The sequence below is a fragment of the Entelurus aequoreus genome, linkage group LG16 (assembly GCF_033978785.1).
Source record: "Entelurus aequoreus isolate RoL-2023_Sb linkage group LG16, RoL_Eaeq_v1.1, whole genome shotgun sequence".
Classification (NCBI taxonomy): domain Eukaryota; kingdom Metazoa; phylum Chordata; class Actinopteri; order Syngnathiformes; family Syngnathidae; genus Entelurus; species Entelurus aequoreus.
The window spans coordinates 36,606,895-36,623,958 of NC_084746.1; the positions used below are offsets into that span (position 1 = coordinate 36,606,895).

Sequence of the window (17,064 nt, forward strand, 5' to 3'; positions counted from 1 at the left end):
ACCCACACCAAACAAGAATGACAAACACATTTCGGGAGAACATCCGCACCGTAACACAACATAAACACAACAGAACAAATACCCAAAACCCCTTGCAGCACTAACTCTTCCGGGACGCTACAATATACACCCCCGGCTACCTCATACCCCCCCCCAACCCCCCCTCCACCTCGACCCCGCCCACCTTAACCTCATCATGCTCTCTCAGGGAGAGCATGTCCCAAATTCCAAGCTGCTGTTTTGAGGCATGTTAAAAAAAATAATGCACTTTGTGACTTTAATAATAAATATGGCAGTGCCATGTTGGCATTTTTTTCCATAACTTAAATGATTCATTTTGGAAAACCTTGTTACATTGTTTAATGCGTCCAGCGTGGCATCACAACAAAATTAGGCATAATAATGTGTTAATTCCACGACTGTATATACAGTATCGGTATCGGTTGATATCGGAATCGGTAATTAAGAGTTGGACAATATTGGAATATCAGCAAAACCTACTCAGTGGCCTAGTGGTTAGAGTGTCCGCCCTGAGATCGGTAGCTTGTGAGTTCAAACCCCGGCCGAGTCATACCAAAGACTATAAAAATGGGTGATGGGTCAAATGCAGAGAATAATTTCGCCACACCTAGTGTGTGTGTGACAATCATTGGCACTTTAACACTTTAACTTTAAAAAAGCCATTATCGGACATCTCTAATCTCAACCAATCGTGACTCATCATAGTAAACAACCAACCAATCATGGACGTTCTATACGTCCAAGCACGTCTTGGAAGGAGGAAGGGGAGGGGTTTAGTAGCCCATGAGAGGGAGTGGGGAGCGGGGAAGAACAAGGAACACAACAAATAAGCGGTGTTTGGTCATTTTAACATGAAACAAATGATATCGATATCACAATATTTTCTTGTTTAAAAATATATCGATATATCTTACAAACTCGATATATCGCCCAGCCCTAGCTAGTTGTATGAAATAATAATACAAGTACATGAGCACTCACCATGAGTATAGGCGTGCTGGTCAGATCTCTCTCTGTCACGAGTCGGTCCTGATCTGTGACATACAAACCTTTCTGGGCCAGAGCCTGGATGACGGCGTTGTGGCCCAGTAAAGGTTTGACCGCATCGCTGCGCAGGATCAAGCTTCCCGCACGGCAGTAGAGCTCTGCAGACTGGAGCAAGCAGGCCACAGGAGGCTTCAGGTGCTCTTGGTTGTACTGGTCCCTGTAGAAAGGCTCCACCAGCTCGTCTGGTACTTCATCTGCATGGCCAGAAAGTATACTATTTAGAAAGTAAACAACATTGCAAACAATGACCAAAAAACATCAAATGTTCTTTGGCATTTATCAAAGCTTAAAGGTCTTAAGTGATGGTCAAACAAATAACGAAAAACATGTCATAATGCGATCAGATTTTTAAAAAAATTGCATTACTGGCAGTGGCTGTGGGTAACCTCCTGAGATACCGGTAGTTTTTTTAATGAACTCCACAAGACAGTAAGAGCTGCATTTAAGTGTCATGAGTGGTCAGCTGTTGGTGTTAAACTCAGGCGTGTTACATGTGTTGCTATACTATTGTGTATGGTATTAATTCTGACTGAGCAATTTGCTCCTGACTACTATGACGACATCAGTTCTTTTGTTGTTGTATTGCGCAATATACCACATGGTCAAAGAGCGCTATGGTTTCCTTTCCACTTTCTCATGCACGCTGAATCATTATTCAAGTACAAAGCATAAGTTGTAACTCGTGTTTCTAAATAACGCTTCACCCACTTTGCCTTTGCTTTAATTTGAAAAATTGGAAAGCATACACGTACATTATTTTACTTCAATATACAAAACCCAAAACCAGTGAAGTTGGCACGTTGTGTAAATGGTAAATAAAAACAGAATACATTGATTTGCAAATCCTTTTCAACCTATCCATCCATCCATCCATTTTCTACCGCTTGTCCCTTTTGGGGTCGCGGGGGGTGCTGGAGCCTATCTCAGCTGCATTCGGGCGGAAGGCAGGGTACACCCTGGACAAGTCACCACCTCATCACAGGGCCAACACAGATAGACAGACAACATTCACACTCACATTCACACACTAGGGCCAATTTAGTGTTGCCAATCAACCTATCCCCAGATGCATGTTTTTGGAGGTGGGAGGTAGCCGGAATACCCGGAGGAAACCCACACAGTCACGGGGAGAACATGCAAACTCCACACAGAAAGATCCCGAGCCCGGGATTGAACTCAGGACTACTCAGGACCTTCGTATTGTGAGGCACATGCACTAACCCCTGTGCCATCGTGCTGCCCTTTTTTTTCAACCTATATTCAATTAAATAGACTGCAAAGACAAGATACTTAACGTTCGAACTGGTGAACTTTGTTATTTTTTGCAAATATTAGCTCATTTGGAATTTGATGCCTGCAACATGTTTCCAAAAAGCTGGCACAAGTGGCAAAAAAGACTGAGAAAATTGAGGAAAGCTCATCAAACACCTAATTGGAACATCCCACAGGTGAACAGGCTAATTGGGAACAGGTGGGTGCCATGATTGGGTATAAAAGCAGCTTCCATGAAATGCTCAGTCATTCACAAACCAGGATGGGGTGAGGGTAGGGCTGGGCGATATGGCCTTTTATTAATATCTCGATATTTTTAGGACATCTCGCGATACACCATATATACCTCGATATTTTGCCTTAGCCTTGAATTAACACTTAATGCATACAATCACACCAGAATTCTATGTCCCTACATTAAAACATTCTTGTTCATACTGCATTAATATATGTTCATTTTAAACTTACATGCAGAGAGGGAAACCACAACTAAGTCAATTTAGCAAAACTGTATTTATTAAACAGTTATTAAGCAGTGGCACAAACATTCATGTCATTTCAAAACAGAAAGTGCAAGATTGTCAGAGACATTTTTAAAACAAGCTATTAGTGCACTTTTGTGCATGATGTCACACAAGATATTTCAATAACTGTCAAATAAAAATGAGCTGCATAATAGGAAATCAAATAGTGTATGTGCTTCGTTATGTGGTAGGTTCCTGCGGACGTTATCTCCTTCAGTTTTTTCTTACGGTGTTGATGTGGAAATGGTGGCTTGGGCATTTTGTTGGTGTGGCACCGAACGGAGATGTTGACATGTGGAGTTTCAAGCACTCTTCATTCTCTAGCGGGTGACTTTTCAAATGATGCTACACATTAGCAGTGCTGCTACTTTTTGTAGCAACGCTTTTGCCGCACACTTGACATATAAAGGTTGTATGTTCGACATCTTGCCGCTTGAAGCCAAACCACCGCCACACGATGGACCCTGTGCTGTTTTTCTTGGGAATTAATTCTTCCTTCATTTGTTACCAGATTTGCACCTTCTTTCTCTCGTATTACCACTCGCACCACTCTGCTAGCACCACAGCTAACGTTACCCATGCCGCTACCTCTCAGTATGTGACGTATGTAAGAAGGTGCGCTTGTTTTATGTCTCTGTGAGAAGGAGAGACAAGAAAGAGAGCGAGAAGAGCTTGTAGTCTAATGCCCGCAGCTAAAAGCAACTGCGTGAGAACGTATACTCGAATATCACGATATAGTCAGAATCATTTTCTATATCGCACAGAGACAAACCCGCGATATATCGAGTATATTCGATATATCGCCCAGCCCTTGGTGAGAGTCACCACTTTGTCAACAAATGTGTGAGCAAATTGTCCAACAGTTTAAGAACAACATTTCTCAACGAGCTATTGCAAGGAATTTAGGGATTTCACCATCTACGGTCCGTAGTATCATGAAAAGGTTCAGAGAATCTGGAGAAATCACTGCATGTAAACGGCAATGCTGAAAACCAACATTGAATGCCCGCGATCTTTGATCCTTCAGGCGGTACTGCATCAAAAAGCGACATCAGTGTGTAAAGGAAATCACCACATGGGCTCAGGAACACTTCAGAAAACCACTGTCAGTAACTACAGTTGGTCGCTACATCTGTAAGTGCAAGTTAAAACTCTACTATGTGGACGTCGTGTCTTACGGACCAAAGAGGAAAAGAACCATCCGGACTGTTATAGGCGCCAATTTCAAAAGTCAGCATCTGTGATGGTATGGGGGTGTATTAGTGCCTAAGGTATGGGTAACTTACACATCTGTGAAGGCACCATTAATGCTGAAAGGTACATAGAGGTTTTGGAGCAACATATGTTGCCATCCAAGCAACGTTATCATGGACGCCCCTGCTTATTTCAGCAAGACAATGCCAAGCCACATTCTGCACGTGTTACAACAGCGTGGCTTCGTAGTAAAAGAGTGCGGGTACTAGACTGGCCTGCCTGTAGTCCAGACCTGTCTCCCATTGAAAATGTGTGGCATATAATGAAGCGTAAAATACCACAACGGAGACCCCGGACTGTTGAACAACTTAATGCTTCATAAATTGGTCTCCTCAGTTCCTAAACCTTTACTGAGTGTTGTCAAAAGCAAAGGCCATGTAACACAGTGGTAAAAATGCCCCTGTGTCAACTATTTTGCAGTGTGTTGCTGCCATTAAATTCTAAGTTAATGATTATTTGCAAAAAAGAATTAAGTTTCTCAGTTCCAACATTAAATATCTTGTTTTTGCAGTCTATTCAATTGAATATACTGTAGGTTGAAAAATAATGGCAAATCATTGTATTCTGTTTTTATTTACCATTTACACAATGTGCCAACTTCACTGGATTTTGTATTGTAACTCAGACAGCATCATTTAAATGAACTTCGCCAGTTCAAACACTAGAAGATTATATCTTAACATATCCGGAATGCACCACTATCCCTTCAAATTGTGTGTCTATTTTGCGCTTCCATATTAGACAGATGCATGCTATTTTCTTCTCATCAGCATTACTTGATGAGGTAACAAGATTAGCAATGTCCACTATGGGCTTGGTAGCACAACACACATTTCACATCACTGTTGTTCGCCACACACCTCTGCTTCACGTGCAGCATTTTAGTCACACAGGACCCTGTGGAGGAGTGTGTGTGGAGAGTGCTACAGCTAGGCGTTTCAGTATGCGTGTCATTTCCTCTGCATGCACACGGAAGGAAAAAAAGGACATTCAGGGAATCCATGTTTTCGTCTTTGGTCCTCACAATGGAGTAACAGACAGAAAGGAACTAAAAAAGAAACAAAACTTGTCATCAGTGGTTGCAGCAGAAGCTAGTCAAATCTAACACTACAAAGGAAATACCTCCATTTAATATGTAAACTAAGTGTCAACGATAACACAACATTTCAAAACTGTGTACCTGCAAGATTTTTGCTCTAATAGAAAACAAGAAAACGGCCTCGTCAACGGGTGGAATAAAAGTATATTTTGTGTTGGCCATCAAAGAGGGAAAATACAGGAAGGAGCTGCAACAGGAAGTCCAGGAACGTAGATGACTGGTGCCCTGGAGACCCCCAAGACATAGCTTAGCATGGTCAGCAGTGTTTATCTCTGCGAGCAATAATATCCTTTGTGGGGAAAGCAACACAGACTGTATTACTGTAAGTGTACGTTTTGTTAGAAAAAAAGTACAAGTTTGTATTTCACTGTCCTGTATTGCTACTAATGCACCTTTACCACTCTTAAAAAGAAAAAATCCTTGCCATTAAACATGTTCAAGCCACTTAAGAAACCATCTTGGGTTACTGTTATTTTGAGGAAAAACTCAATGTTTGTGTTTGCAGACATTACAAAAGCACATGTTCCAAGCAGAATTCACTAACAGTTACATTTGGTTTAAGGGTTATCCTTGAAACAAGGCTTTTAATGAAATAATCCTAACACATGCACTGTCCTTTTTATGGGCTTTTGTTGATACTAAAAGAGAATATAGCATAACACCATACAAGGCAGGGATGCCCACAGTTTTTCTGCAGGCGAGCTACTTTTCAATTGACCAAGTCGAGGGGATCTACTTTATTCATATATATAATTTATATTTATTTATATTATATTATATATTTAAATTACATTATAAAAATGTCCAAGCTCCATACACAATTTAAACACATGCCCATATAAATCCACTACAAGGCATTATGGGTACAATGCAAAACACTTTCTCTCCATACTTTGCCATGTTTGGTGCTATGACAGCATATTGGTAATTACCCTTGAAAATAAGACTTTATTGTAGGTGGTACTGTATTCTCACATGTTTGGCAAACTTCCCTCGGCAATTTGGTATAAAATTGATAAGCAGACTTAAATCATTGCGATCGCCGATTTTGTGTAAAAACAGCAGAGTAAAATTGATCAGCACAAGCACACACGCACTGGGAACAAAACAGCACACAGTTGAAATAAATAATATTAAAAAACCGTGGTAATTTGTCTTAGGTCATGGTCAAACAAATAACAAAAAAGGTTTGGAGGAGAAAAGGTGAGGCGTTTAACCCCAGTAACACCATCCCTACCGTCAAGCATGGTGGTGGTAGTGTTATGCTCAGGGCCAGTTTTGCTGCCAATGGAACTGGTGCTTTACAGAGAGTAAATGGGACAATGAAAAAGGAGGATTACCTCCAAATTCTTCAGGACAACCTAAAATAATCAGCCCGGAGGTTGGGTCTTGGGCGCAGTTGGGTGTTCCAACAGGACAATGACCCCAAACATACGTCAAAAGTGGTAAAGGAATGGCTAAATCAGGCTACAATTAAGGTTTTAGAATGGCCTTCCCAAAGTCCTGACTTAAACGAGTGGGCAATGCTGAAGAAACAAGTCCATGTCAGAAAACCAACACATTTAGCTGAACTGCACCAATTTTGTCAAGAGGAGTGGTCAAATTTCAACCAGAATCTTGCCAGAAGCTTGTGGGTGGCTACCAAAAGCACCTTATTGCAGTGAAACTTGCCAAAGGACATGTAACCAAATATTAACATTGCTGTATGTATACTTTTGACCCAACAGATTTGGTCAAATTTTCAGTAGACCCATAATAAATTCATAGAAGAACCTAATTTCATTAGTGTTTTTTGTGACAAAGTATGTGCTCCAATCACTCTATCACAAAAAAAATTAGAGTTGTAGAAATGATTGGAAACTCAACACAGCCATGACATTATGTTCTTTACAAGTGTATGTAAACTTTTGACCACGACTGTATATATGTATATGTGTATATATATGTATATATGTATATACTGTACGTACATACTGTATATATATATATATATATATATATATATATATATATATATATATATATATATATATATATATATATATATATATAGCATCTCGTGCCCGGAGCTTAAAATACATGGACATAGTTTCTCAAGGCTGCTGCAATAGAGAGCACATGAGAGCGGTTGTGTGTGGGTGCCGTTATCTGTGTTTTTTTAATTACATTTTTATTAATTAAATTAAATTAATTAATTAAACTGTAATTTTAATGTTGATGTGCGTTTATTAGAAAAAAAATACAATTATGACAAGCACAAACATTTTTATTGTTTCAACCTATGTCAATCATTTTACATTAATTACGCATTGAGGCTATGAAGTGTGTTTTATCCGAAACTAATCAATAGATTACTCGGTTACAAATATTATAAATAGCTGCAGCCCTACTATGTTTTAGTTTATATTGTTTATTAGTGGAAGAGGACGCAAAATGGCTATTTTGATTAAAAAAAGGTTGCAGAACCCTAAGCTTATGAATACCGTACTAACACACTTAATTTTTTTTCCTCAACATCCACAAAGCACACAGCACGTGACTTTTACGTATTTAAGTATAATGATACTGCAAAACTTTGCATAGAGATGTGTCATCATTATCCAAGGCAGATTTTGGTGGCAAACCAGGAATTTTTTTTTTATCACTGAATAAAAACCAAGAGAAAATAGCAAATGTGGCCTTTCTCTCCTTTAATTGTTTTGGAATTGCCAACCGTTTTAAAATGCACACCACTGCCACATGTTTGGCTGAGTGCAAAGGAATTCTAATATGTTTGTTCTGCAAGTATGGTTCATTTAGTCAAGTATGAACGCCATCATTTAGACCCCATTGTGTGCAACAACAACAAGTAAACCCGGGCCGCTTTACAGATGGGTCTCGGTCTGTTTGTGAGTGAATTCTGGTGAGGTTTGCGTCTCTTGAACACCACACGGATTGAAGACACGGATCAGTGTTACAATGACAGCATAATCCATCAGAAATGACAAGTATGTAAGAGAGAATGAATTCAAAGTATTGTCTCTGCTCTGCTTTGGCGCTCTGTGTGCATGACAACAGTGCTGTCTATAAGTATATTTCAGAAGCCTTTTGTGAAATCTAAGCTAGTAAATATATAAAATCAATCAATCATCAATCAAAGTTTGCTTATATAGCCCTTAATCACAAGAGTGTCACATGGGGGAATGCAGCTTGCTGCGGTTCGTTCTCTCAATGCCCAGACGAAGGCGTAAAGGTAGGATTTGATTTATTACCATAAATCACCCAACTACCAAAACACAAACAACACAACAAAAAGGCAAGCGTGCCTAAAACAACTGAAGCTAATACTTAGCAGAAGCTATGGCATGGAATGAACATAACTTACTTGGCATGAACGAGAAGTAAACAGTGTGACATAATCAATGAAGCCAGGCCAACCGATTGGCAAAGGTAACTTAAATAATGCCTCTGATTAGTGCTCGGGAAGCAGGTAAGCGGGCGAGCACTAATCAGAGACAGGTGAACACAATAAGTCGCCATGGTGACAAAAACAAAAAAGGAAGCCTAAACGGGAACTAAAGAAGTCCAAAACTAACAGAACATAACTAAACAAAACATGATCCGGACCACGGATCTTGACAAAGAGTCTCAAAAGGCTGCACAAGCCACGGCGATCAGATCCCACATCAGGGCAAGAAAAAACTCAACTCAACGGGAACAATGAGAAACCTTGAAAGGGACCGCAAATGTGGGGACCCCCCCACCCCCGGGTGACCGGTGAAATGGATGCCGAGTGGAGACAGTTAATAATGTAAGAGTCCAGTCCATAGTGGGCTCAGCAGTGGAACCTCTTGCATGTAGACATGCGCGGCGCAGTGACTTCACCGACTGATGCATATGGAGTGGTCACCCCGGGTCCCGAGTTTATGTGAAAGTCCAGTCCATTGGGAGACCAGCAGAGGATCATCTTGAATGGAGACGTCACCAACTGATGCAAAGAGGAGTGGTCCATCCTGAGTCCCGACTTTGAGCAGCTAGCGCTTCATCCATGGAGGCTGATCCGTGGTCTACTGATAACCTCTCCATATATAAATTGATATACACTACCGTTCAAAAGTTTGGGGTCACATTGAAATGTCCTTATTTTTGAAGGAAAAGCACTGTAGTTTTCAATGAAGATAACTTTAAACTAGTCTTAACTTTAAAGAAATACACTCTATACATTGCTAAGGTGGTAAATGACTATTCTAGCTGCAAATGTCTGGTTTTTGGTGCAATATCTACATAGGTGTATAGAGGCCCATTTCCAGAAACTATCACTCCAGTGTTCTAATGGTACAATGTGTTTGCTCATTGGCTCAGAAGGCTAATTGATGATTAGAAAACCCTTGTGCAATCATGTTCACACATCAGAAAACAGTTTAGCTCGTTACAGAAGCTACAAAACTGACCTTCCTTTGAGCAGATTGAGTTTCTGGAGCATCACATTTGTGGGGTCAATTAAACGCTCAAAATGGCCAGAAAAACAGAACTTTCATCTGAAACTCGACAGTCTATTCTTGTTCTTAGAAATGAAGGCTATTCCACAAAATTGTTTGGGTGACCCCAAACTTTTGAACGGTAGTGTATATATATATATAAATAACTTACGTATTCTAATGCAACCCAGCAGACACCATTTTGGATTGGAATATTTGAGTTAAGTTATACAACAATGTCACAAAAGTTTCCCAACAAAGCCTTATGTTCTTTACTGCTTTTGGTTCTTGAGCGTGTAGCAAACCACACCAAAACCAGGTAGCTTTTTTACATTTGTACACGTGTCAATGCAGTCTCGAAATGTGCACCTAAACTTTGTTTACTTAAATAAAACTCAGCCATTTTCTTCTCATTTTGATACTAATTGCATATCTAATTAGGTATTATGGTAATGTAGTAAAAAAAGTTATGCTTGGTATTGGTAGGAATGGGCATTATTATACTACTGGTACATGAAGTTGATCAAATATTGGGAAATGAATACATTGTTACATTTTAAATAGGACGAAATAATCTCTCTGATTGTTCTGAACTCGTCTTTGAATGCCAATGTTGTAATAAGGAGGTGCCACATAGTGAACATCTGCATTACATTTCCCATATTAGTTTTTCTTTAGACAGCAAACTACTTAAAGGAAGCAGTGCCTTCAGTTATGTCTCGATTGCTTCAAGACACAATGAATCATTCATCAGTTAAATAGTTATGCCATTGCCGACTAATTAAAAGTAAGGGTTTTGTATACTCGTACTTTCCCCCGTTCAAACATACAGTATATTTTTTTCTAAACTAGGCTGCACAAGCTCTTGGTGACTGTTATGAATTGGGCCACAGTTCTTGCCAACGCTCCGAGCGGAAAGTATGTCACTAGAGGGACGGGGAAAAACCAGGCAGAAGGAACTGGTGTTCTCACATGTTTACAGTATTTACCTTGTACGTCTCATCCTTTCATGCTGTCTGCCAAACCAATCACGTGCAGCTTCTTTTTATTTTCTTTTAATTGTACACTTCTCAGATTTGTTGCCAAGATTAGTGACGGCCTGAAATGCTAAAATCTGGTGCAGTAACGGTTCTACTAAAAGTCTACTATGTGTTCAATGTTTAAAACATTGTCTGACAAGACTTTAAAGCAAAATAAGGAATAACAAATCAATTCAGTTTAAAATAGGGTTGTCAAAGATTCCATTTTAACTTATGTGATTAATCACAAAAAATGATCGCATTAAACATGTATAAACGCAAAATAATCACGCAATTTATTTTGAGCGCACATGCTCCTGTTTGTTTTTTGTTTAGTTTTTTTGTGTGTTTTTTTGTTTTGTTTTTTGTTTTGTTTTTTTTGCTCTATGCTTTTTTAACACTTTGGTTCAATTTAAAAGTTGTTTAAAACGTGCTATATAAATAAAGTTGACTTGACTTGACTTTACCTTAACCGTGATCAGGTGTGAAAACAAGTGTGATTAACCTGATTAAAAATAATGATAATTTGACAGCGGTACTTTAAAGCCCAAACCATTCATTTATTTATTAGCCAAATAAGTCAAATAAAGTAATTTGAACAACAGAGTGCCCAGAAATATAGTCTCAGTCATTATGTTTACCAACCTTAGCACTGGCTCACGGCAACACAACACAAGAGTGTCCTGGCTGGTCTTAATATTTATACAAACCACTAAAGGACCATGGAAACCTATCATTCTTATAACAAGCCGAGAGTGCCATCAACATATTTTTCCAGCTATTGCTTTAGAATCCAATATCTACACTATGTTGATTCAAATCAAGGCTACTCATTAATTCAAAGATGGTCTATTTTAGGATAAGCCAACAGTCAAAGATGGCCCATATAACAGGAACACAAAGACAGACATATATTTGTCAAAATTAAAAATACAAAGGAGTGATCGTTCCACCCACAAACTTAGATCGTCTATTAAACAAATTAATACAAAACCCAAAACCAGTAAGGTTGGCACGTTGTGTAAATGGTAAATAAAAACAGAATACAATGATTTGCAAATCCTTTTCAACTTATATTCAATTGAATGGACTGCAAAGACAAGATATTTAATGTTTGAACTGAGAAACTTTTTTTTTTTGCCAAATAATCATTAACTTAGAATTTAATGGCAGCAACACATTGCAAAAAAGTTGGCACAGGGGCATTTTTACCACTGTGTTACATGGCCTTTCCTTTGAACAACACCAAGTAAACCATTCTTGCTTGATGTACAACTTAAGTTGTTCAACAGTCTGGGGGCTCCGTTGTGGTATTTGACGCTTCATAATGCGCTACACATTCTCAATGGGAGACAGGTCTGGACTACAGGCAGGCCATTCTAGTACCTGCACTCTTTTACTACGAAGCCACGTTGTTGTAACACGTGCAGAATGTGGCTTGGCATTGTCTTGCTGAAATAAGCAGAGGCGTCCATGAAAAAGATGTTGCTTGGATGGCAGCATATGTTGCTCCAAAACCTGTATGTACCTTTCAGCATTAATGGTGCCTTCACAGATGTGTAAGTTACCCATGCCTTGGGCACTAATACACCCCCATACCATCACAGATGCTGACTTTTCAACTTTGCACCTGTAACAATCAGGATAGTTTTACTCCTTTGTCCGGAGGACACAACGTCCACAGTTTACAAAAACAATTTGAAATGTGTACCACAAAACACTTTTCCACTTTGCATCAGTCCATCTTAGATGAGCTCAGGCCCAGCGAAGGGTTTCTGGGTGTTGTTGATAAATGGCTTTGGCTTTGCATAGTAGAGTTTTAACTTCAATCAATCAATCAATGTTTATTTATATAGCCCTAAATCACAAGTGTCTCAAAGGGGTGCACAAGCCACAACGACATCCTCGGTACAGAGCCCACATACTTGTAACTTGCACTTACAGATGTAGCGACAAACTGTAGTTACTGACTTTGGTTTTCTGAAGTGTTCCTGAGTCCATGTGGTGATATCCTTTACACACTGATGTCGCTTTTTGGGTTTTGTAGTTAAAGATGGCCCATATAAAAAGTGTGTCTGTATTTTGTTCGTATTTTTGTTTTGTGTGTTTGTATTTTTTGTCAACTGTTAATAGAAATATCAGAGACTTGTTGGTGCGTCTGATTTCAACTGTGTCCTGGAGTTGAATAAAGCTACCATTAAAAAATTATAAACAGTCACCTATTTGTTTGTGACCTTCACCGTTGCACACAAAAGGGAATCATTTTGTCAAAACATGCACTGCAATTCCTGTGCTATTGTATTCATGGTGGGGCTGTTATTAAACTTTGAGGTCTGGCCACATACATCAGGCTGACTTCAAATTTCTCACACAGCTCAACGCGGTCTTACAAAACTGTAACGTTAGGGTGTTTTAGCTCTGTCGCCACGTAACAATAACAACCTTTTTATTTCTTACAGCCACTTTTACAAAATAAAAAATGGCCGAGAGGTACTGATTTATGTGACGTGTTTTTATAGCTTATTTAAACTCAAACAAAGGGAATAAGCTTGTTATGCCAAATCATTAACAAAATGTCACATTTTGTATTGAAAATGTTGTTCGTCTGCATCTTATATTTCAGTATGCATTTTCTAGTGCAAAGTTTTTTTAATCACTATTTGAACTACTTAGAATAAATACATTATTTTGTGCAGTCATTGTTTTTATGCTATTGTGTGTTACTTTGTCATTAAATATGTCTGAATTGAGCGGTTATATACAAATATTGACAGACCCTTTGGCAAGCTTTTTCAAATAGCCTGTTCTACATGTTTTGGGCCTAAGATAAGAGCTAAATTATGTTTTATTTATATATGTATCACACTGCAGTATTTGTGTGATGATCCGTTGCCCGGATCATGTTTTGTTTTAGTTTAAGACTCCCTTAGTTCTGTTTCAGCACCCCTGGGTTTGCGTTTCTTGGTTGCCATGGGTGCTGATTATTTTCCACCTGCCTCTGATTTGTGTTCGGGACGCTCACCTGCTCCCGGGCACTAATCAGAGAGCTATTTATTCCTGCCTTTCGCCACACTCAGTCTGGCTGTTTTGTTTGCTTCATGCAACATTACTTTGGTAAATCCTAGCTTCTGATTCCTGTTTCTATGCTAAGCTTTCCCGCTAGCTTTGTCTTTAGCTTCCAGTGCTATCGGCACGCTTTCCTGTACTTTTGTATTTTGCCTGATTTATGGATAATAAATCCTTGTCCTACCTCCACGCTGCCTCCTGAGTTCCGTCTGCATCTTGGGGAAACGATCCGCGCATAACCATGCGACCACCCAACCGTAACAATTTGTCTTATTTTCATGACTTCCTTTTCCAGGTTAAGGTTGAACTCTACTATGTAAATAACAAAAATTCTTCACCGCGACAATCTCAAGCCGACCAACTTTTTGATGTATGTCATCTTCAACTTCTGTCTTATCCATAACACATCCCAACATCCGTGAGTCTTTACTCAAGCAATAAGGAACGACAGCAGCTGGGAGTAGCATCGGACTTTAAGCTATCAACGAGCTACCAATGGCTGTCAGGCCAAACTTCTTTTGAGGCAACATCAGTAACACAGCTTTGGCTTGAGCGATGTGGAATGACAATGCAGACAAGCAATGCTAACATGGAATGCTATCATGGAATGCTTACATCAAAGCTATCTACCGTAGCTGCGAGGGTCAAGTTGATCATGTTTTTGAAGACCATCCCACGGCGGTGTTTTTACGCCGGTTCTGACTTAGAGGAATAACTAAGGATGTGACGGAAGATTTCCTTGTATTGGCCGTTTTGTAGTGGTGACGGCCACAACAATGACGCTTGGAGGATACCAGTAAATACTGTAATCTACAGTAGAACACACTCAAGGCTACTATATTGAATGAAAATGTGACTATTATGGATGTTATTTCATGTTTAAAGGGTTCTAATCCTGTTTAAAGTGGTCATATTAAGATGTTTTTCTACAATTAAATCAGGGGTTCCCACACTTTTTGTGCAGGCGCGCTACTTTTCATTTGATCGAGTCAAAGTGATCTACCTCATTCATATATATAATTTGTATTTATTTATTGATGCAAGACATGTTTTTGTTAACAAGTTAAATGTGTTTAATGATAATACAAGCATGTTTAACACATAGAGTATTCCTTTCTTTCATGAAGACAAGAATGTAAGTTGGTGTATTACCTGGTTCTGATGACTTGCATTGATTGGAATCAGACAGTAGTGATGATAACGTCCACATATTCAAATGGAGGAGAAAAAAACTTCCTCTTTTCTGTCCAATACCACATGAAAGTGGTTGGTTTTTGCCATCTTATTTGTCCAGCTTCCCTACTCCTTTTTATACACTTTACAAGAAATACATTGACTGCAAACTCTTTGGCATGCTAGCTTGTGCACGCCTGATTTCTGAGACTCTTATTTTGTTAGCGCAGGCAGGATAAAGCAGGGCTTTTATTGTGAAGACAGGAACTGTGCGGTCGGTGCCGTGAATGTCAATCAAGTGACGAAAGTGACGTCTTGGTGAAGAATGATGATCGCTAATTTTTAGGTCTATTTTTTTAATGCCTGGCTGGCGATGGACTGACACACCCTTCGCCATCGACCGCTAGCTCGCGAGCAACGTAATGGGCACCCCTGATTTAAATAATTTACTTGTGGTCTACATAACATGAAATAGTGGTTCTTTGGTCAAAATGTTCCATTGATTATGTTTAACAGATCGTTTTCAAGCTGCTTTCTGACCATCCCTTCAGAATTTTCCGTTTTGCAGGCAGGTCTTATTTATGTGCCTCCACTTCGACTGCGTCTTCTCCTCGCCATCTTTGTTGTATTTCTTAGCACATCCATAGCGGGTCTACTGACAGATCTAAATTCGAACTATATGATACTTTGTATTAGAAATGGCAAAAGCGGAGGATGCATGTGCATGTACGAGCATAGAGAAAAATAAAGAGCTTTTTGACTACAGTGCCGGACTACAATGGCAGACGCGCAGTAACGTTTTCCCCAACCGGTGATGTCACAAGTTGTGCAAATTCCAAACAGCTCATTTGGCAGAAGTATGAAGGAAGGCAAATTATATTTTCCCCATGCCTCCACGGTTTGGTTAAAAAAATGTATGCAGATGTCAGATACACAACAGCAGTTACCAATAGGTAAGAAAAGTTGGTTTTGCATCAAAGGGCCACTTTAGAACATTTATTTAGAAGGTCAGTAACAGTTTTTGTATGCTCTAACTATGAAGGTATTCGATATAATAATAAAAATCCTATTTTGCTGTAATTCGTTTGTCTTGGCCCCAATTGGCTCCACTGAACGTCGACAAGACCAAGGAGATCATCGTCGACTTCAGGAGGCACCAGTCCAGCCACACTCCACTCTTTATCAAGGGCACAGCAGTGGAGATGGTAAGCAGCACCAAGTTCCTGGGGGTGCAGATAACTGACAACATGACCTGGTCCCTACACACCGGAGCTCTTGTAAAAAGAGCTCAACAGCGCATGCATTTTTTGCGTCGGATGAAAAGAGCACAGCTCCCTCCCCCCATTCTCGCCACATTCTACAGAGGCTCTATAGAGAGCCTACTGACCAACTGCATCTCTGCCTGGACTGGAGCCTGCAGTGCCTCAGACTGGAAGTCTCTGCAGAGAGTGGTGAGGACGGCGGAAAAGATCATCAGGACTCTTCTTCCTTCTATCCGGGAAATCGCAAATAGCCGCTGCCTAAAAATCTTTAGAGACTCCTCCCACCCCCACCAAGGACTGTTTTCACTGCTGGACTCTAGAAAGAGGTCCCTCAGCCTCCGTAGCAGAACCTCCAGGTTCTGTAATAGCTTCTTCCCTCAGGCCATAAGACTCTTGAACGCATCATAATAATCCCCTCAATTCCCCCCAAAAATGGATTAACTCGCTGGAATATAAAGACAATATAACATACATCCATAAACGTGGAGGCATATGCAAAAGTGCAATATATTTATCTGTACAGTAATCTATTTATTTAAATCTGCATCTTATTGGTCTTTTATCCTGCATTACAACGAGCTAATGCAATTAAATTTTGTTCTTATCTGTACTGTAAAGTTCAAATTTGAAGTCTAAATTAATCGCGATAAACGAGGGACGACTGTACAGGTTAACGGACAAATTATGGCACTACTTCTGAGATAAGAAAGTGTGTCTAAATAATTATCTACATGATCAGTAAACTAATAATCCCATGTCAGGGGGCTAATGTAGTGGGTTTGACCTATGACCTTTCAGGAAGGGTCCGCAATTCAGCCAGAAATCCAGGAACCGTGTGATACTTGTAGAATGGCACTTAAAGAGTGACTT

At 39.6% G+C, this 17,064-nt stretch overlaps 1 protein-coding gene across 2 annotated transcripts in view; it reads right to left on the reverse strand.

The window, feature by feature from the left end:
* Positions 1–17,064, reverse strand: part of camsap2b (calmodulin regulated spectrin-associated protein family, member 2b) — an 87,049-nt gene that overhangs the window by 69,533 nt on the left and 452 nt on the right. For both annotated transcript variants that reach the window (XM_062022764.1, XM_062022763.1), the window contains exon 2: positions 1,003–1,262. In XM_062022764.1, the coding sequence (XP_061878748.1) occupies positions 1,003–1,262 (260 nt within the window). The remainder of the gene's footprint in view (positions 1–1,002; positions 1,263–17,064) is intronic.